Raw genomic sequence first — 20,877 nt, 5'->3', positions numbered from 1 at the left:
GCTGTGTGACTTGGGTGGAGGAAGATGCTGTGGCCAGAGCCCATATCCTTATTCACGTCCCTAAGGATGAGTCCTTTTCAGTACTGGCTCTTCTGTTGGCTTTATAGATGTCACAGGAGTTAAGACCAAATGACACACAAAATTAAAGACCTCTGCACAGGATTTTAGATCTCGGGTCCTGCAACAAGATCAGTTGTGGGTCTTCGTATCTTCCACAGTTGCATGCTTGAGTCAACTGTGGAGCTTTCTGCTTCTTGGCTGTCAAGGCTGGTGACCCTGTTGGAGCTTCGGAACTCCTACCTCGGTCATAGGAACCTAGGCTCACTCCAGCTTTTATATCTACCCCCTTGCCTCACCCCAGTGGGAATTTGGGCAGCACACACAATACAGCGTCCCAAACAATAAGAAATGTGTGTGGATTCCCTGATCTAGAAGTAACTCGTGAGTGCAGGGTGCCAACTCTAAATCCCTAAATTGCACCATTGTCAGTGGAACACGTAGCAAATTCATGTTTCTGCATTTTACGTGTCCTTGTTGAGCTTCAAGTATATGCTTTTATGTAACAGCTTTGAAGAAAGGACTCACTCTGAAGAACAGTTGTGAAATGTAAAGCCGTATCTCTGAGGACCCTCACAGAAAGCATCTGCAATGTGGACTGATTTCCACAGTCATGCACTGTCCCTTCCTAGCACGTTACTCAATGTTCCTGGCAGCAGAGTCAGTATTTTCCCATGACAGCATTAAAGAGTTTTTCAGCCCCCAAATCCAGTATTGTGCTTCACTCCCCCACAGTTGCGTCTGTGCTAATAAATTAAACACTGTCACTTACTTTCCCTTCTGAGGCCAACAGACCTGAGACCGCCTGCTTCCATTGCTAGCAAACTTTTTCACCTCCAAAAATGGGGCTGTTACATCCACTGTGCCTGTTGGGAGTCACCTGTGGTTGATACTCTTTCCCAGACAGCAGCCAGAAGCTATTTGGAACAGGTCAAGACTATTGCAGGAACTGTTACCACAGTATAGATGGCTGAGTTCCTCTGCTGAGAGTATTGCCTGGTCCTACTAAACGTTCTGGTATGGGAGTAGCCTGTTTTAATTAGCAGAGCGAAAGGCTCATTGCCAATGGTGTAATGGGAAACAGGGCTACTGAGAAAGGCAAAATACCATCATAAGATCACTCCAGTTTAACTAGTGTTTCTGAGTGGTTGTCTTCCCTTCCGCCTGATGCTTCGGGGTAGTCCGAGCTCAGGTTAGCAGCCTGTTAGGAGGGCGCCATCTGCTTGGTTCGTTTAAATATTGGATCTCCTTTTGCCTAGCTATTTTTGAAGGGTATCAGGATGCTGCTGTATTGAAATTAATTTCTTCAGCTCATGTTCTTCATTCCTTAATATTAATTAGTTTTAGAGGAACACATTTTATTAGCATCTTTGATTAGCCCTTGAAGTTCTAGCAAGCGAGTGAGATGTTGCTCCAACTGTCTGAATGTGGAACACCTATGGACACTTTGATATGCTGATTTCCTGCTGGAGATAATGCTTTCCTCTCTGGAACTTTAATTGAACTGTCATCTCTCCCTTTCCCTGCAGCATGGCTTATGCTGTGCTCTGCATTGTTATGACTATAGGTTTAATATTATGAAAAATACCATTCAGACAATACTTTGACAGTCTGGCAACTCCAGATGTATTGCTGGGTTTCCACAGAGATGATGCACAACGAATTAACATATGTGACTGACTTGACTGAGTTTGTCTTTACTTGGGTTCAGAAATCTGAGTCCCTTTCTTGTGATAGAGACACTTTGTTAACGTATTAATTAGTTCATCTGGTGTAGTAGGTTTTTTCTGTATTCAAAGGTAGTGCACAGTCTTGCTGAGAAACTTTATTTGCTTCCACTTTTGTAACTGTCATTTCTAATACCAAATCTGAGTTAGCTTTTCACCTGTCAGTGTGCTGATCTGGGATATGCAGTGTCTTAACCCTCCACCCCATTTTTATGCAAATAATGAGAACTTCCTCATACTCCATGTCATTTTTTTGCCATCCATAAGGAATTAGGACATCCAGGTATACCCCCAAGTTGCCATATTTCTTTGCAGAGCTTTAACCTGCTCAAATATATTCTAGACTTTCTGCAGGAGTTCTTAGTCTTTCTGGTGTAGAAATAAATTATTTTAGCAATTTTAGCACGGGTAGAGAAACACAAAATCTGCAATTTAAAACTTCAAGTTCCGCAAATTATTCTGTGCAATCTCACCACTCAGCCACTCATCTTTCATGGAAAAAAATGTGTGTGCTTAGCACTTGGGTAAGAAGACTATTAATTTATTTAACCTTGATATACAGGTGCTTTGTAGAGCAGGGAATCTTATGTTTCACTTGGTTCTTTCTGTATTGTGCATTGGCTGAGGTCCATGTTAACTACCCGGGTAATAGAGGAAAGGGAGTGAACTGAGAATGCCGAGACTCAAAAAGCATGGCTTGCTACAGCTTGAGCAAGTACTCTGTACCCAAAGTGGTAACATGGTTTTGTGTGGTGTAGAGTAGCAGAGAAGAACTTGTGAGTTCTTGTTATTTTTCCCCACTTCTCAATATAACCACTGACCAGCAGGACATGTTCCAAAAATGCATCTATTCACCATTTCAGATCATGGACTGAAAGATAAAAACACACTTGCTAGTCTGTTTCAGCAGTTAGTCATCATCACTCTTTGGCAGCCAAGGCTTTTTCTCCAAGGTTAAGTAGCTGTCTTTGGTAACAGCATCTTCTCCCCCACAGAGCTAGCTGGTTGCCCTCTTAGCAGAGTAAATTTTTGTGTTGAATGCCTCTTGAAGCACTCTTTCTGCTATCGCTTCAGTACTTTCATGCTTTCCAAAGCTGTATACAGAAATAAAATTGCCTCTTTCTTCTAACTCTATTCCTTTGAGTGAGCAAAGGCTTGAATAGATATGCCTGGGACTGCAAGTTAGGAACTGGTTTCTGAACACAGCACTGAATCTCCTATACTTAACATTTGTTTATGGTTGTTGCTTGTGACTTTGTTTAAGTGTGGTTGGTTGAAACTGTGAGCAAAATGACGCTACTTTGAAAATCTGGTTTGTAACAGATGTGATTGGAAAAATGAAATTGCCCTTTCCAGTATAAGAAGTGACAATGTTGTGCAATTCTGCTTCAACTAAAGGCAGGCATTTTTTTTTTTTTTTCAATGCTACAAAATGCTTCAAAATCTTTCTGCTTGATTAGGTAACCTGTTGTAAGGCTGCATTTATTAATCATGAAGGAAAAATCCTTAAAATAATATTTTAAATTACTTATCTGAGATTTATAGATCTGGTAGAAGGATTTCCAACGATTCGGTGAAGCAGTTGCATCCTGATGAAATCCAGTGGTATGCAATTTGGTGGTTTAGGAGCTTTACAGTAAGGAAAGAAAGCATAGCCACTGTAGACCCCAAACATGCAAATGACAGCAATTGCTTAAAAATTCCTCCCCGCAAATATCTTATCTATGATATAGGTTCTGTATCCTCTGTCCCATTTCATTCTGTCTGTCTATAACCTTTTGTTCCACCTGTGATGGTTTTCAGCAGTCACATGATAAAATGTCTAGGCTAGGTTCCAAGGGTGGAATAAAAAGCTGTATTTATTTTTATGGAAGCACTAACAATTCTATTTGGATTGGATTTCTTCATAGCAAAACCAATGAATTATTGAACAGATTGGACTTGGGTTTGCCAAAGAGTGATTCCTGTCAGATTGCTGATCGTGGCCCAGAATCTACAGCATGGGTAAGCAAAACCATGGCATGTGCTATATTTTCTGTCAGCTTTCCAGGTGCTGTCAATAGTGTAATAGCAGAATATTCTAATTGAGCTTAATTGCCTAGACATAACTGAGTGAGTATCAAGGAGTCTTTCTGGGTGAGTGAGTGAGATTGCCTACATTGTCTCTTAAAAACCAGCAGAATACCCTACATAGTTGGGGACTGCCTTTATTATTCACAGATCTCTCTCTGATAAATGAGAGCCAGATTTATATTCTAAGGTCAGAGCAGAATCTTAAATTTGCTCTGTACCCATCCGCTGGTGGCAAGCTTTTATGAAATCTCAACTAGTTCATGTCAGCAGATGCTTTACTACATTGAAATCTAGTCAGAAGAGAAGCTTATTTCTCACTGCATCCTAAAAGTGATTCCATAGACTGCTTGGGGACTTTGTCCCAGTTTAAATGAGCCTGGTAAGTAGCAATGTAATTATGAAACAGATAAAGTATTGCATAAGTTTCGTTATTTTAATGGCCTCAAAAAGGCTTTTTCGCATACGATTAGTCTCTTTGTGTCTAAACTAAGCTTTCCTGCTGATGTAAAAGCTTGCAGTGAGGAATACTAACCCTGAGACAGAAGTATTTCTCCTTGAGGGAGGTTTGTAATTGGGGGAAGTGAGAGAGCAGGCAGCCAAGTGGACAGAAATTGTCGTTACAGGCAATAGTCCTTAGTCAGCAGAAACTTGGAAGTATTCAATCTGGGCAGCCCTCTTGTATACAACCTTGAACACCAACAGCTGAGTAAAGGGAGGAAAAGATTTACCACCATATTTCCTCAGAAGCCTTGGAAATGTGCAAGGACCTGGCATTATAGCAATTGCTGCAAACAGAATATACAACAGCTCTGTCTTGCCTCTAGTATCTCTTCCTGGTTTTCATTACATGAAAAGGGAAGGTGATACTGAAAATCAGTTCCTTTCCCCTTTGATTCCTCAGGTCATTTTGTGTCTCTGAAAACCCTAAAGAAATCCTAGCGTATGTAGGCGGATATATAGCTTGAAGGAGCCAACTTCTGCCCAGCATTGCAGGAGGGTGGCTTTCAGACTTGTCTTGTAGTCCTGAGCAGACAAGAGAGATGAAAGGCTACGGGAAGGGAGAAAAGATGTCTTGAAACCACTTCTACCTCCCTCTTGAAGCACCTGATACTCCAAACAGTGGGAAGCTTGTTTTTTGATAGGGATAACCCAGCTCTGCAGCCTTTTGTATGGTGTGGGCATTGAACTGCGAAGACAAGTGAGCTCATGTCGCCAGGGCTGACATGGATTTTGGTGTGGTGTCTTCATATCTATACAGAAGTGGGTAGATGCCTAAAGGAACACTGAATTTCGTCAGGGGAACATGTCCTACTTTTAGCCTTTGCCTTCTACCTCACCTACCTATGTGTGCCTTTCTTGTTCCAGTTTTTGCGGGGTTTCTTAATCAGTTATGCCAAATTATATACCATGTTCATCTTTGGCTTCACTAGTATCCAAGCAGATAAAATACATCGTTTAGCCATACTGTTCTTTAATACTAGCTGATACTATACGTGACTTTTGCATGGCAGCATTTTTATAGCTTTATGAATCAATTAATAACTTCCTTATAATGCACTATGCAGTTAGCAAAATGTCTTCCCAACCAACTTGTGTAAGGTATGGTCTATAGGCATATGCACAACCTCTGTACTCTGTGTGAGGAATCTGAAACACATAACCAATGAGTTGTTATCTAAATAAACTTGGTGTAGTACCAAAATGCTAAACCAGTGGGAAAAAATTGAACTCTAATTTTGATGTTATCTTGGACCTGCCCTTTGTCTGGAGTAATTAAAAGATTTAGGAACAATGTATTTGAATAGTGAAATGTGATAAACTTAGGTGCTTGACATGCATGCTAAAAGGGAGGCATATATATATGTGTGTGTGTGTCTGTGATTTTTTAAGTTTAAGATTTGTGTTCTAAGAGAGGTGTGGAATGATGTAATGTTGATCAAATTTTTTTCCCTCACATAATTTCCTTGATAATGATATTAATTTAGCACACCTGGTTCAAATATCAGTGTCAAACGTTACTTGAGGTGCATGAACAAATTTAACGTCTTTGGAGTGACTCTGTCATTGGTGACTTTTTCAGCCTGCTTATTTAATCAAGCTCATAATTAATTTTAATCCTGTCTTTCAAAGTGTTACCAATCCTGTGTAGATTTTTATTGTCTTCCAACTTGATTAACATACACTTCACACAATTCTCCAAGCCATTACAGAGAGTAATGAATAATATTGGACCCAGAATGAGTCTCCCTGGACATATGTAACAACTCCTCCCAGCTCAAAATTGAGCTATTAATAATTGCTTTCTCTATTCAGTCTTTTTAGCAAATTATGTGCCTGTTGTTTTAATGGTGTCGTTCTGCATGCATATATCAAGTTTTGAGAACATTGTGTAGACCTGCAACAAATTCCTCACTAAAGTCAAAGCTGCACACTTGTATTAAATTACACTGGCTCATTTTTTAGTGTGCTACACTATGTCCCTGCTCAAAGGCTTTACAGTCTAAGTTCCCGTGTATAAGATTCTAAGGATCCTGTAAGATCCTAGCGGTAGGTTGTCTTTTTTAAACAACTACTACTTGTGAAAGACCAGGGCTAGTTATTGTAACAAAACCAGAGTTGAATACATTATTCATGATGCATAGTTCAGATTTTTAGTTCTCTTGGCTGCCCCACAAATAGTACAGCAGGTTTGATCTCTCAGCTTCTGTAGCCCTACCTCCACAAATGCCTTTCCACAAATAATCCTGGGTTCCTCTCTGTTACCAGACCTCCGTTCTGCTTTGTTATCTCACTAATATTTTCAGTACTTTTATTTCTTCCCAGAGTACCCTATCACACTACCATACATCCTGACGGTGTTTTCTGACTGCTCAGGGTATCCTGAGCATATGTATGTGTGACACCGGCACATGGGACAGCACGTGCTGTGGCTGCCTTGTGACGTGCCAGTGGACATTCAACCAAACTGAGACTGAGAAGCTTTAGGCCACTTCTTGTTTAAATTCTGTTCTTGAGGCCAATCTGGTTTTATAAGTAACTGGAATTATTCATCTGTTTCTGTTTTGTTAATTACCTGTATAATGATTTGGGAATAAGGTTTGGGACTTTGCCCCCCCCCTCTCCCCACACCAATATGTTTATATTCTCTGCTGAACAATAGGTAAGAAGCCATACTTATAAGCAAGCTCTTCGAGAGGACGAAAAAAGAAGATTAGAGGAGATGAAGCAAGCACAACGGAGGAAGGTAATTATACATCAACAGTTTGCATATTGTAGCATTTTTGCATGCTGTGAAACCAATTAAATACATTGATTACTTGTAACCTACGCACAGAGTTTCTCTTTCGCAAAAGTGATTCAGTCACTGTATTCAAATATTGTGGGAGAGATGAGCCAAGCTGTAAAATGTGGGCAGGGACTTACTTACCTTCTGGGTTCAAGGTTATTTGCATCTGGATGACTGGCTCCTGTTCACCTCTCCATTTGAATAATTGTGCAGAGCATTTTCTGACCATGGCACCCGATTTCATAGGCTAAGGAAACCAGTTTCCTCTCTTTCAGGCAGAAGTAATCTTACTGAGATATTCATGATGGACTCGGACTCTGAGTAGTCTCTTTCTAGAGAGCTGAGGCCTGTGTTCCCTGACTCCCGAATGGGGTTGCGGAAGCACTCAGATTTGCTGTTAAGCTTGTATGCTGCTCTGTTCCCTTGCTAACCACCTAAATGAAGAGTTTTGAATGGTCTAAAAAGCAAGCATGCTACAACTGCAGGTTTGAACTTCATCTTCAGCATGCGTGGCATGCATTGCCTGAAATGTGTCTGAACCACTGTAGTCCCTCTGGCGTAGATTTGGGTACCGTATCCACATAAAGTTCGTCTACACAAGGTGATGGTGCTGTGCCAAGTTATCTGACTTGGCTCCAGGTCTGACTGTGCAAGTATGGGGAGGGCAGCATTTGAAAATCGTATTAGCAAATAATTCAAAAACATATGAAAAAATACTGAGGCTTTTGCCATGCCTCTGCTGTTACTACCATCCAAGTTAATGTTCAACTGCTTCCCCAGTAGCAGAATCTTAGCATGAGAAATTCCAAGCGGTGAGATTCTACTAGAGCTGGACAAGTGACTGAGCCCCTCTCATGGATATCTTTTGTTAAATATTGGCAATAACTGTCCTTGTTTCATAGTGTTCTAGCAACCAGGGTGCTGGAAATAAAAGGTGGGGGAAAAGAGTGGCTTTTAATTACTTCCCCACCAGGTGTGTGCTTAATCCCAGGAACTGTACAGAGGAAAATTTTTTGAAAGCCAGTCCTGATGGGTGTAAGTCTGGTAGCTGCTGTATTCTTTACATTGATTCTTCCATAGAGAAAATAACTACAGATGTGAAATAACATGCCCCTACTGTATGAGTTTGGTTTAAGGAACTCATTTAGAGCTTTAGGCTCTACCGATTTCCACAACTTGCTGAGAAGCTGTTGGCTGCTTCTAAGACTGCTCTTGCTCGGTGCACAGTTCCAAGTGCTCCTTGCCTTCACAGTTGCTGCTACCTATTGCACAGAGTAATGCACTACTTATAAACTTACTGTATATAATATGTATTTTAAAGGCTCCAATAATTGTCCCTCAGATATATGTTGGCGCGTTTCTCTCTTCAAACTATTTAATAAAATAACTGTGAATTCTGTCTTGTGTGTACCTTCTAGCACAGTGTAGTTATAAAACATGTAGGTATTGTCAGTTCCCTTTTTTTTTTTTTTTTTCAAAACAGGTTTTAGTGTGTATTGCTTGATTTAGAAATTTTCAGTACGCTTTGAACACCGCATCATATAGACACAATATATTTCAGACGTTACTCCAAGAGAGGACTCAGCATATTGGAAAGTCAGATACTGCGTTTTAATTTTCAGGTTGAATAGTTATTTAAAACACTGAAAATTAAGGTTGGCTTTTTTATTTCTTAATCCTGTTTCTTCTTTTAGGGCTAGACAAATATTGATACACAACACATTCACAGTTATTGATTTTCTTCATACATTTATTGCATAGTTTTTATTTAATGTTCCACTTAAATTGATTTTTTTAAAAAAAAAAAAAACCAAAACAACTTCTGTGGTTCCATTCAGTTATTGAAGCTTTTATCTAACTGCATCATTTTATTTTAGTTCCTATTCCTACGGCTGCTTAGTTGCTATGGAAAATATGAAAGATGGGTCTGTTCCCATCCCTTCCCCCTCGGCCTGCAAGCCAAATTTTCTTTGCAGAAAAATCTGCATCTCCAATTCTTGGGTGCATTGCAGGAAGAAAGAGCCAGGCAAACAAGCAGACATGCAGAGCAGAGTCGTACAGCCTGCGCTTCCTTTGCAGTCCTGGTTGAAATTGCATAAGCGAACTCTCCTCTGAGAAGAATTTCCTTTATAAAGCTTAATAGCATAAGGATGGTAGGCTACTGCAACACTGAGAGCTTGCACAGACTTTTACCATTTGGTACCAACAGGTACCATTTGCCCTTCCCTCACCCTTGGGGGGAGCCCCAGGGAGCTGGGGGTGACATGCCATGCCACATACCCTTGTTCTTATCTTCTCCTCATGCTTCATGGAGGCAGGAGGCAAAGGGCATGTCTTCATACCCTGTGGGTGCGATGACTATGTCTGCTCCTGCAAAGTGACTTCATCTGTATTCCTCCTTGGACCCACAGGGGAATTCAAACCCATGGGTGGGGGCAAGGGAAAGCAGAATCCTGTCTGGCATACTTTTTCAAATTTAGGACTGTGAATGTCTGAATCCTGTAACTTCCCACCTTTTAAGGCACAAACAAAACTCATCCAGTGCAATGCTGAACAGAAAAATGAACGCAGATTTTAACATCATGCTGTCACATAAATCAAATGCTGTTGAGAGAAGTTCTGGGAATGAACTTGTCTCATGGCTCTAGCTGGAGGTAACACCATGTGGAATTAATTGGGTTTGCAACATAGGTTTGTTAATTAAAAGTTTGTTGGTTGTTTAGATATTTGTTTTGTTTTGTTTTTTCTCTTATCATTCCCAGGCTGAATTAATGGAATTTAAACAAAAGCAGGAGGAGGAAGCCAGGACAAAAGCACGTCAAAACGAACAGAGGAGGTATGATGCAAAAATGCAGAACACACTTTAATTAAATTCCTATCTGGAAATGGTCTCAAAATTGCAGGCATTCATGATTTAGAAGATGATTGCAATGAGGATCCCTGACCTCGTTTCTGGTTTAACTTTGCCTTCAAATGAGACACTAACACCCATCATTACAACTGTTTACTGTAATGCAGTGTGACCCAGAGTACCTTTTTCACTTTACCCTATCGGCACAGGATATAGGGTAGAAACTATTAGTAATTTCATGGGTAACTACTAGTACAGTAGCTTCAGCTGGGAAACATTTTATCTATCTATCTTTTATTTATTTACTCAATCTTGCTTTATTTTAGAATGTGCTACTTTGTCAATGCCACGTTTTGTGGTTGGCTGTCACTGAAGTTAACAGGCAGAGATAAACGTGGGATTCGATATTGACACAGATCGAAGCTGCAGTGCAGCAAGGCCTTCTGCAGCTGTATTGCTTCGCACCCCGGGGCTGTGCCCCACTGCTGTGCCCTCTCTGTGCTCAGCAGATCTAATCTTGCACTTCTGTCACTTAACTGGTTTTCCATTATCTTGAAGCACAGCTTTATTGTCAGCTTTGTTTTGTGCTGGTAAAAAGAAGCAACATTTAGGCTCAAAAATAAAACCACCATTTGTGGGGTTTTTTGTATCATTAAGGTAATATATATAAAAAAAATAGTTCTTTAGGCAACCACGCTCCATACTGTTTTCATTTCTTATTTTTCTGTAGCAAAGATATTGAGATAATTACCCATAGAAGTTAATGAAGGATTTTTGATTCAGTCCATCTCATGTCCCCAGATAGAAATAATCCAGCATCTTGCATTTTACATCATTCTTACAAATAGCATTGTAAAACATTAAAACAACAGTCATGTCTAAGCATGTGTGTCAGTCCTAAGCATTAATAGGGAGAAAAAAGAAACAGTTTTCAGGAGGTTTGAAAAAACTTAGAAGAGATTGAGGAAAAGTACATTTGTATTTGTGCATGCTTTCCAGATTGATAGAGCAGTACAAAGAAATGCTAGAGTTGATTTCAGAGCTGTATGGTAGGGAAAGTTGTCAGCTACACAAATTGTCTCTATTAGTAACAAGCTTAAGTGGTTTTATTCATTGACGTTAGGAAAATAGTACTTCTGGAAACTCTCCTTGTGTACTGAAAGCTGAAAGACTACCTAAGGTGAATTGCCAAAATAGCAATACCTCCCCGATAAGATGGGTGGTGGTATGCAGGTCGTCTTTCTACAGATAATTTTGGTGCATTTCTCACAGCAGCTGAGCTATGCCTTTTAATCACAACGGGCTGATCCCTGGATAATAGTGAATTGAAAATTAAATCCACCCTATGTCATGCCTGTCCATGGCTATGCAGCACAGATTTGAAAAACAGAGGAAGGTGGGTATTAAACTGCCAATAGGGAAAGCCACTCAAAGTATGCTAAATTTCAAATGTTTGTGAACTCCTCATCTACCTTCACTCATTATTCATTTTTTGTTGTGTTTTAAGGGTAAATAACGCTTTCCTGGACCGACTCCAGAGCAAAATGCAACCTGATAGACTCCACCAACCTGGATATTCTGAGAATCTGAACTACCTCAGTAACAGCATCTGGGTAAGTTTTTGGATACAGAACATGAAAGCAAAGAGATTGTTTAAAAGTTTACTTTTCCCCCAGATTCTGTTATGTGTCTATGTACATTTAGCCTGCCTGGCAGAACTCACAGTCCTGGCTGGCTGTCTACAATAGTTTTTAAGAAGAAATCCTGTCTTAAATATAAGCTATTCAAATGGGAGAAGGGAGGAACAGCTGCTCTTGCAGCAAAACTCAGTGGCTTTGCATGCAAGGTGCATACTGCAAGGAACTACATCCAAGGTACTTCTTAAGTTCAGAACAAGGGTAGTGAAATCGTAAGGGATTTTTTAAGTCTATAAATGAAGGATTTTTGGAAATGCTGTAAACTTTTTAATACCATATTGAAATTGGAGGCGGAAAATCCCATGAAAGGTACAGCAGTTTATTTTTTACCTGTATAAAATAATGGCAAAGAAGACTCAACTGCATCCAATTTAAAATACAGGGTTTGTAAGGATTGTCTGAAGAAAAGATACTTTGACTGTAGCTTCTTAAACATCCACTAATTTTTTTGAGCTGTCCTAATGAGGCATTAATGTTATTTAGAACTACATTATTCAGTGTAAAAAAAGTAAAATTGTGTAGTATTCCCGTCATGGAAATCTCCATAAGGTTGACTTTCCATTGCTGAGAGGACCCTAGTGGAGAAATGGAAGATTTACAAAGAATGAGCAGCAAAAGGGTGAGTCTAAGAGAATTTAGTGAATGTGTCAGTGTAGAAAAATATGTTTAGTTAATAAACCAGAAAAGCTTGAACTGATTAGTTGACTGTCTGGTGAGGGTGTGTATGTTGGCAGATGAATGCCAGGAAGCCTCGGGTTCAATCAATCAAGGCATGATTAAGCAGCAGATATTCTTGCTGCTGGATTTTTCTATATACTGGAAGTGAAAAAAGAGTGTCTCCATCACTACAAGCTTTGGGCAAGCCCTGGGCCATGGCAGAAGGCTTGGGAACCTTGGACTGATTCTCTTGGTCTTGCTGAGAGAAGGCAGGGTCTGCCAGCTCAACCTCCTGTAAGGCCTGTGGGCAGCTGCTTGGGGAACCAGCTGGTTAGAGGCTTTACTGGTAACGCCTATATTACATGCCAGGCAATCCAGGAAGCCAAACTGCAGATGTTCAGGATAATAGAAGAGTGTGAGCAAGAGGGCACTCTGCATGGCAGACCTGAATCATCTCCTGAAGGATGGCATGTCTGCAGATAGTGGAATTAGAGACTTCAGGTAGGACAGAGGGGCAAAAGGTAAAGCCTGCTAGATGGTTAACAAAGGCAGCAAGGGTGGAAAATACAGTTTTTATTTCACTTTGTGTCCTTTACCCCAATTTGTAAACTGTTTCCTAATAAACTCAAAAGAAAATGTGTGACGCAGCCAAGATCCCCAATATCTAAACTTCAGAGTGCCTGCTGTCACCACTGAAAACCTTGCCATTGTCTCATTGTCTGAAGAGGCGGGGGGTGGGGAGGTGGAAGGGGTGGGGTGTTGCCTTTAGCCAGGTGCCATATGTCCTCTTCCACAGGACAGGTGCTGGTACCACTAAATAAGCGCACTCAGCCTAGGCACAGTTTTAACAACAAACAACTCTGATGTACGCAGCCAATCTGTGCTTTTTAATATATTTATATATATTCAAAGAATGCATCAACACAAATGTAATAAAACCCTGCATGTAGAAGTGATAAATTTCTTACTCTGATGTTTACTTAATGGCTCCCAAGGAGCCTGCCTTCTGTTGGGTAATGCTAGATTATCGATTCTCCATTATGCTACGATGTGAGATTTGAAGACTAAACAAAACGGGGAAAGAATAAACTATGAAAGAATACGCCATCATGGAAAGGAATTAAAAATGAGTATTGTTAACAAGAGCAAGAAAGAAAAATATCTCTCAAAAGACAGGCTGGAGGCTGCAACCTCAGTGTCTTTGATTATACCAAGATTATTCCCTCTTCCCTTGGGATTTTAAGCAAAAAGAATCGAACTCCAGGTGGGGCTTACAAGTCATGTAGTCTGCAGCATGGTGGTTTACATTACAAGGGAGCTTACTGAAGCACATCAGATGGTATACTAAGATTAAAAGAAACTAAAAAGGTTCCCAAAGTTAAGACCTGCAGATAATTTTTGAGCCTGCTCCATCTGTGCAGTGGCACTGAAGAGGAAATATTTGTTCTCTTTCCTGCTTTTATTTTTTCCCCCTGTTTGAACTCTTCACAGTCACAATGGCTTCACACTTAACAGAACCTGAACATCTCACTGTGCTGTCAGTATACCTGCTGGATTTTTCACTATTATTTCTATTAGCCTGGTTTCTTAAGGAAATGAAGTTTCTATGATCACACTGGCTGTCTACATGTAATAAGGTTTTCAACCTGCTGGCCAACCATAGCCAAAATTGAAAGGGAGTGTAAGCCTCAAAGATAATTAAGATTCTGTGTGTTTCCTGAAAAGCAATGGCTGGCAGAGGAGAGACCCCAAAACAGTGCCGCATTCTGATGGGCGGTGGGAAGGACCCGGGCACTCTGTGCGTTGTTTGTCTGCAGCCCTATGGCCGATCAGCATGGGCACAGCTCCAGAGCAGCTGCAGCTCTGCCCTGTTTTCCTGGGGGTAACATGGGTTAAAAAGGGGACATGGATATCACAGGGGACATGGAGAGAAGGGAGGGAAGGCAAATTCGTTGTGTGCGTTCAGTCAGTGGGTAGGAGATCGGTTGCATTGCCCAGTTATCCCCTCATCAATAGGAAACTGGTTTTCATTAATTCGTCTGCCATCTGACATCTTGTGTTTTTATTAGGAATATTTGTAAGCTGTTATTTCAAGAAAGGTCTTTGTGAAATTAATCTTTTCTTCCTTTTTGGTTATAAGTGCCAGGGCACTCGCTAGGTGCTTGTGTGGTTTTCTGTTTTAATGGGAAGACAAATTAATGAATTTCCACTTCTGTCTGTGAGCTACCACACCCTTGAGAGAGCATTGAGTCTTGTTGTATGCTGTCAAGAAAGTTTTGATGTCCTGTGTGCTGCTATTGTCTCTAACATAAGGATAAACCTTTTAGGGTAGGAGGGTAAAGAAAGTTGTCATTTTGATGTCAAAGTTTAATCAATAAGATTTAATCCTTAGTCAGCTGGGACCTATGACTAAGACAGTATCTGTTCACTGTAATGCAATGAATGGTCAGTTTTATTTAAATATTAAACCGCTCCTATTTTTTACAAAAGAGTAACTTTAAAACAGGTGCATATTTTTATATTCACAGCATTGTGATATTTGCCTGTGTTCAAGTACGAAGGGATCTGCAGAGGCCAAGTGCTAGTGCATGGCAAGCCTGTAACAGAGCTCCTGGGGGGGTTTTGCATGGAAATGGAGCACTGTCAAGGACCCTTTTGTCTATTCTATCAATGGCGAAAGGTCACATGGTCAACATATGAAATTTATATGTCTGCTCTTCTTTAACAGAGTACTAGTTGTCTTGCTGAAACTCTTTAAGCTGTAGTAAACCCAGAATCTAGAAGGCAACATGACATATTACATCAACCTGTTTCGTGTCTCCGTTACAGCTGGTGTCGTGCATGAGAATGAGAAATGCTCTCTCAGATGCTGACTCTGCCCTTTCAGTGGATGCACAGTTGTAGATGTTCATTGTGGGAAGCAACTGTGCCCTGAATACCAGGTGCAGTGGGACAGGAAACCCCAATCGCTTCCTTTCCCATATGCAGAACAGAGACTCAATGGAGGCTGGATAAATCTGTTTTAAGGAAACATGGTTTATGGATAAAACTATTTTAAATAAACATGGTTTGTGGGTTAGCTCTTGGTTTAGTTCTTGTAGCTACTTTTAGATGGATAAAGTTGCACTGAAAATGCTGCTTTCCCAGGACAAAGAAAAATACTTCTTTTTAACATGGGAATATTGAGAATAGAAAATTTATATAAGAATATCGCAGAGTGCAATCCACAATGGTTACATTTGTTTTAACAAAGAATGTGGTTTCCTAACTTAGCTTTAACCTGGTCAGTCAATGCACAATCTGAGTTGGAAAGTTTGTTAATTTTTGTTCCTAAAAGAGGTGAGTTTGGGTTTTGTTTTTGTGGGGTTTTGTGGGGTTTTTTTGTAAGGTGCTTGTCTATTTCTGCCAGAAGAATGGCAGAAAAGAAACTACTCGGCAGAAGTATCGGCATTGATATGGGGACCTCAGATGAATAGGTCCAGGCATGCTGTAGCTGAGTTTCATGACTTACCTCTGACAAGGCAGTCAAACAGCATATGCAGATGTGTTCTGCCTGGCTTGACTTTGAGCTCAATCATTCTTTCCTTTGAAAATCACATCCTAAAAGAGAATAGCGGGAGTCTGGGGAGGAATGGAAGAAGCTTTTCACTCTTTCAAATTGTGAGTTCAAGAAAGGATTGAAGCATCTGAAGACACATTTTTTCCAGCAAAACCAAAATATGTTTATCTCCTGAGTTGATACGTCCTCCTATTCATATTGAGTTCAGATTGAAGAAATATTTATTGCTAGAACTGGAATCTTGCAGAAGGGTTTACTTGTTATTTTAAGTGAAGTTTCAAAAGACAGGAAAGGGCACCAAGTAATCAAGAAAGTTCCACACAACTGGATAACCATAATTCTTTTATAAATATGTGATTGTACTGTACATTGTACTGTACTAATGCATTTTTTTTTCTTTCATCCAGGAGTCAAATGACTTGGAATAAAGGAGGAGAAAGGTAAGAACAATGAATTTGTTCATTCTTTTTAGTACCAATGCTGGTGTTAATTTAGCTTCGTATTTGACATTTCATGTCATTTAATTATCAAGTAATGAGAGGGGATATTAAAACAAATGCTTTCCAGCTCTGTGTTTGGGGCCATGCAATGGCACATACCTGTTCTAAAAGACATTCTTTTGTGAAGAACTGCAGAACGTGTATTTCAAGTCAGAGGAAGTTCTGATGGCATGGAAGGCATCTGCTGGGGGTGCCTTGATATTTAGGCTAAAACTCTGATACATCCACATTCTCTGTGTCATGGACTATGAGTGGATAAACCTGGGCAGCTGAGGAGTATGGATGGAAATGCAGGAGGTGACTTTGCAAGCTTTCACTGATCCTAAGTGAAAGAGGATAACTTTGTTGTGGGCTGTGTTCTTACTGCTATTTCCCGTGAGCAAAAAGGGACACTGTTGTCAGTGGAGGCTGTCAGTAAAACACCACTGTTGAATCAGAGACATCAGGCCCCCTATGTTCAAATGACCATTTTGTAAGGCTCACTGCACCTACGGGAAAGGGGTTCCCAACCCTAACTCTGATTTCCAATATAAAGATTTGTGCAGAGCCTTTGCTTCCAGACTTGGACACTTCTGAAGCAGGTTCAGGCACTGACACGCATTATTCTTGCCTTAGGAGATGACTTTGACACAACTCATGTTTTTTGAGAAGCAGGATTTTATAAAGAGGAATTAAAAAACCCCAAACTTCAGTAAGTCCCTTGCTTTCAACCCTTCTCCCACAAATGCAGGTATTCTTCTATGACTTTCTTCCTCATTTTTCTGCTCCAATAATTATTTTAGTATTTTTGCAGCAGAGTTGTATTCTGAAGATGGTATCTAAATAATATTGTTGGCCTCCCATGAGTCATCTTTTCAATTTAATGAGGAGTAAATTTGTTATTAAAAATTAACTCAAATTCACTAAAGAAATGACAACAAGTAAATAAAGGCAGTTCCCCACAGAGGAGGAAATAGCCGTCTTTTGCAGCCCACGATACTCTTAGGTTTTGTAAACCGTCAGCAGCTGAAGGAGTTCAATGTATTGGATCCTTTGTTGTTTTTCACAATTTCTACAATACCAATAATATATTTACAGTTGAACTGTATAAGACCTATGGATGGGTGCACTTTTCTAAGCCTTATTTTGCTGTTGTTTTGAAAACACATTTCAGCTTGCTACATGAATATATTGTTCAAAGAGTTATTAATCTAATAGGACAACTAATTAGGACATTTTGTGAATGAAATTTACAAAAAGATAGGAATCTCTTCATGAAGGGTTTACATAATTACAAGCTAAAACCTGTCAGAAGAAAAGGGAGACTATTTTTCAGTGGACATAATCCTAGAGAAGTTGACTTTGATTTTTGTTTTTGCTGCAAAAGATAATTTTTAATTCTGTTTTCTCCCTCTTGTTACAGGGTACTGGAGAAATATTCACTTTTATCTGGCCTAGGCCAAATGACCTTGTAAAAGCTCTGAGAAAACGCTCTTTTATCATTGTGATTTTTTTTCTTACTCTGACTTCAGCTTCACACCCACTTCATGAGCAATCTGCAGAGACTGGTTTCTAGCTGTCATTATTCAGGCATATTTGAAGCAGCTGATTATGGAAGTCCTATTTAATTTTTAATAAGAGAATGTGTCATTTTTTTTTCATAAATTGTTTTGCCTCTTGCAGAATGTAATTATCCCAGTCTTTGGGATCTCAGAAACAGAAGACATTAGTGGCTGTAGAAGCTGCAGTAATATCAGTGTTTACTTGCTGCTCTATACCCAGCCAAAAATGTCTCAGAGATTTGAACTAAAGAAGCAGGTAGAGGTGGGTTTTTTTGGGATGGGAAGGAGAAGTGTTGCTGATTTGGGGTTGTTTGTTTGGGGGTTTGGTTTTGTTTTGTTTTGGTGGGGATTTTGTGGAATTATTTTGCTATTGTATTTAACAGCAGACACTCAAGAAGAAATATGTGTATTGTAAACACGATCTTTTAAATATGTTCTTAGAAAACTACAACACAGGAAAGAAATAAAACTTGAGATAACACTGAAATGTATTTGATCTCTCCTGCATCTTTTGTGATATATACCAGTTTCTCACTTAGCCTGTTTTACCTTAGAAATTTCTGTTACATGAGTGGGGGAAGCTACTACAAGGTTAGCTTTAGATTCTTGCTTTTGTTTGTCCCTCTAGTCTAATGCAGTTTAATTTATATCCCCCTCTTTCTGCAGACAAAAACATTTTAATGCTTTCCATAGCCAGTTGTATGACCAAGATACTTCTAACAGAAAAGAAGGGTCTACATTACGTGTTACATAAACCACGTAGACAAGAAAAAGTATCTGCAGCATTTACAAGTACATCTTAGGTGAAGTTCAAGGTTTGCTGAGCAGGTTTTTTCAGTGTGCAGGCATGCCACAATATTTTTCCATCACCCTTGAAATATGGCAACTTTGTAATGGATCACCTGAAGTTTTCTTTTGAGCCACGGATGTTGCTGCGTTTGCTTTCCCCTCTGGGACTTTCTGCAGTTGCCCTTGGCTCTCTTTGCCTCAAGGAATTATTCAAATATCTCATACTACTGTCTAGCTGATGTTCATAGGAAATACTGGAGATCTTGGTAATGCTCTGCGGTTTAGCCTTTTGTTAAGTGTCTGGCACTGGGAAGATTCCTGGGGAAGGCTTTTGCACACCTACACAAGGGCACTGCATTGCAAGTGGTACTTGGCTGTGCTGTCGGACTGCTGCTCTGGAAATTAAAGTCACATCTCCCTTCAAGAACTCCCTTACCCAGCCTCCTTTAGTAGATAGCAGGGCTGGGGCTAAATGTCTGCAGAGTGGAATATATGTATATGCATGCTAATATATTTTTTAAAGGAAATGTTTTTGCTTTAATTAAATCCTTGTATTGTACTCTATTCAGACGAAGACTTGTAGGTGGTCTTCTTGAAGCAGTGAACCTGCAGCCTTTCTATACTTGATGTATGATACCCCTAGACCCTGCTGAGAAAGGCTGAGTGGGAGGGGAAGTCACCATGGTCACTGACAAGTTAAAATTCAGTGTAATCATGTTGCTGTGTTTCAATATCCAAAAAAAAAGAAGAACAACTTATTAACCTACTACTTTCATGATCAGGAACAGTGATGGCAAGTCACCTTGAGTAACCCCTTCCATTAAGCTTGTCTGCTTTCTTTTGGCTGTCTTCAAAGATGAAATTCGATCACAATCTTCAAAGTGCTTCTCCTTATCAAGTATTTCAATCTCTTATTTGAAATGCTCTCTACAAACTATTTCAGACATTAGCTATTCCAGCCCTTTTTAATGGCAAAGTATCTGAATTTTTCCTCCTATCTTTCTGAACAGAACAAACAAATCTATATGAACAGTAGCCCAGGAAGCATCTTTGAGAGCCGTGGCCTGCAATGGAGATGATAAGAAGTTATATGCATCCACAAATTGATGTTAGCAGGATGTCTGGAAAAATGCTGTTCTTATGCTGTTGGAAAGCTTCCAGTATCTCAGAATTACCCACCTCTCCACACACACATATCCTGCCAAAACTTTTAAGCTTGAAAGCAAAGGGATGTCATGACATGGCCTGAAATGGGGTTATAATGAAATGAACTGGTGATGGACTGGGAAAATGGCTTCATGTCTGTGGAGAGTTAGGAATTGATAGCTGGGTGTGTTTTCTATCTACCAGTTATGAGTAAAGGATTTCAAATACAAATAGGTTCCTCTAGGTATAACTTAACACTGAAAAAAAAAATCTATTATGCAGTGGCCTAAAACCAGATTTTATTACTATGTGACAGTAAATGGAGGTTCATTTTTTTTTGTTTTGAAAATTGTTATCTCAGTATAATCTGCACTAATGATCTCGTCCCATTTCAGAAACAAACCTTCCAAGAGGGAGTGGCATGGGGCTGGAAGTTGCAAGAGGAAACCCCTTGGGTTTTCATTGCTGAGACAAATTCATTTTAGCAAACTGACTAAACCATTATGATCAGCTGTTCTGAATGCCAATACAACGTGACAGCAAGATTCCTATGTTTAGATTTTATGGTCTGCCTAAATCAGAAATTACCTTCCTACAAAGAAACACAATGTTCATCTAAGGATTTACAAGATTCCTTCTCCGTTGTGTACCTAAAAGTTGATCCCATGGTTTATCCCTGCTTTTAAAAGTATCTGCCTGACTCCTAGTTCAAACTTGCCAAGTTTCAGGTAGCTGTTACTGAATTTTCTTAGCCACTTGCCTGGTAAATTAAAGAATTTTCTGCCCTTGGGACTGTTTTTTTTCAGTGTGGTTATTTGGACAGTTTCGTTCAATTTGCAGTCCTTGTTCAGCTTGTATTCTTAAAAGTATCCCAGATTACAGAAACCCTTAGATGCAATAGGATTTGGTATATGTATGTCTTCTATTTTGTATGTCCCCCACTGAGGCAGAATATTATTAACTACTAGAAAGGGAGCTAATCCATAGCTTATAT

At 39.8% G+C, this 20,877-nt stretch overlaps 1 protein-coding gene across 3 annotated transcripts in view; it reads left to right on the top strand.

Annotated features, from left to right (window-relative positions):
• Window positions 1–18,439, top strand: part of EPSTI1 (epithelial stromal interaction 1) — a 48,544-nt gene extending 30,105 nt beyond the window's left edge. Inside the window, exons 7-13 of one of the 3 annotated variants that reach the window (XR_008747021.1) lie at window positions 3,695–3,788; window positions 7,018–7,101; window positions 9,906–9,979; window positions 11,502–11,607; window positions 15,178–15,290; window positions 16,315–16,347; window positions 17,810–18,439. Coding sequence is in view for 2 of the 3 variants with exons in the window: in XM_013305374.3 (XP_013160828.1) it covers window positions 3,695–3,788; window positions 7,018–7,101; window positions 9,906–9,979; window positions 11,502–11,607; window positions 16,315–16,335 (379 nt within the window). In the remaining variant the exon portion in view is untranslated. Of the gene's footprint in view, window positions 1–3,694; window positions 3,789–7,017; window positions 7,102–9,905; window positions 9,980–11,501; window positions 11,608–15,177; window positions 15,291–16,314; window positions 16,348–17,022; window positions 17,732–17,809 lie in introns of those variants that run through there. The other 2 variants (XM_013305374.3, XM_055802920.1) reach the window with 2 other exon arrangements.
• The last annotated feature ends 2,438 nt before the right edge of the window (window positions 18,440–20,877 follow it).

The sequence above is a fragment of the Falco peregrinus genome, chromosome 4, assembly GCF_023634155.1.
Source record: "Falco peregrinus isolate bFalPer1 chromosome 4, bFalPer1.pri, whole genome shotgun sequence".
Taxonomy (NCBI): Eukaryota; Metazoa; Chordata; class Aves; order Falconiformes; family Falconidae; genus Falco; species Falco peregrinus.
This window is presented reverse-complemented; position numbering and strand designations above follow the sequence as displayed.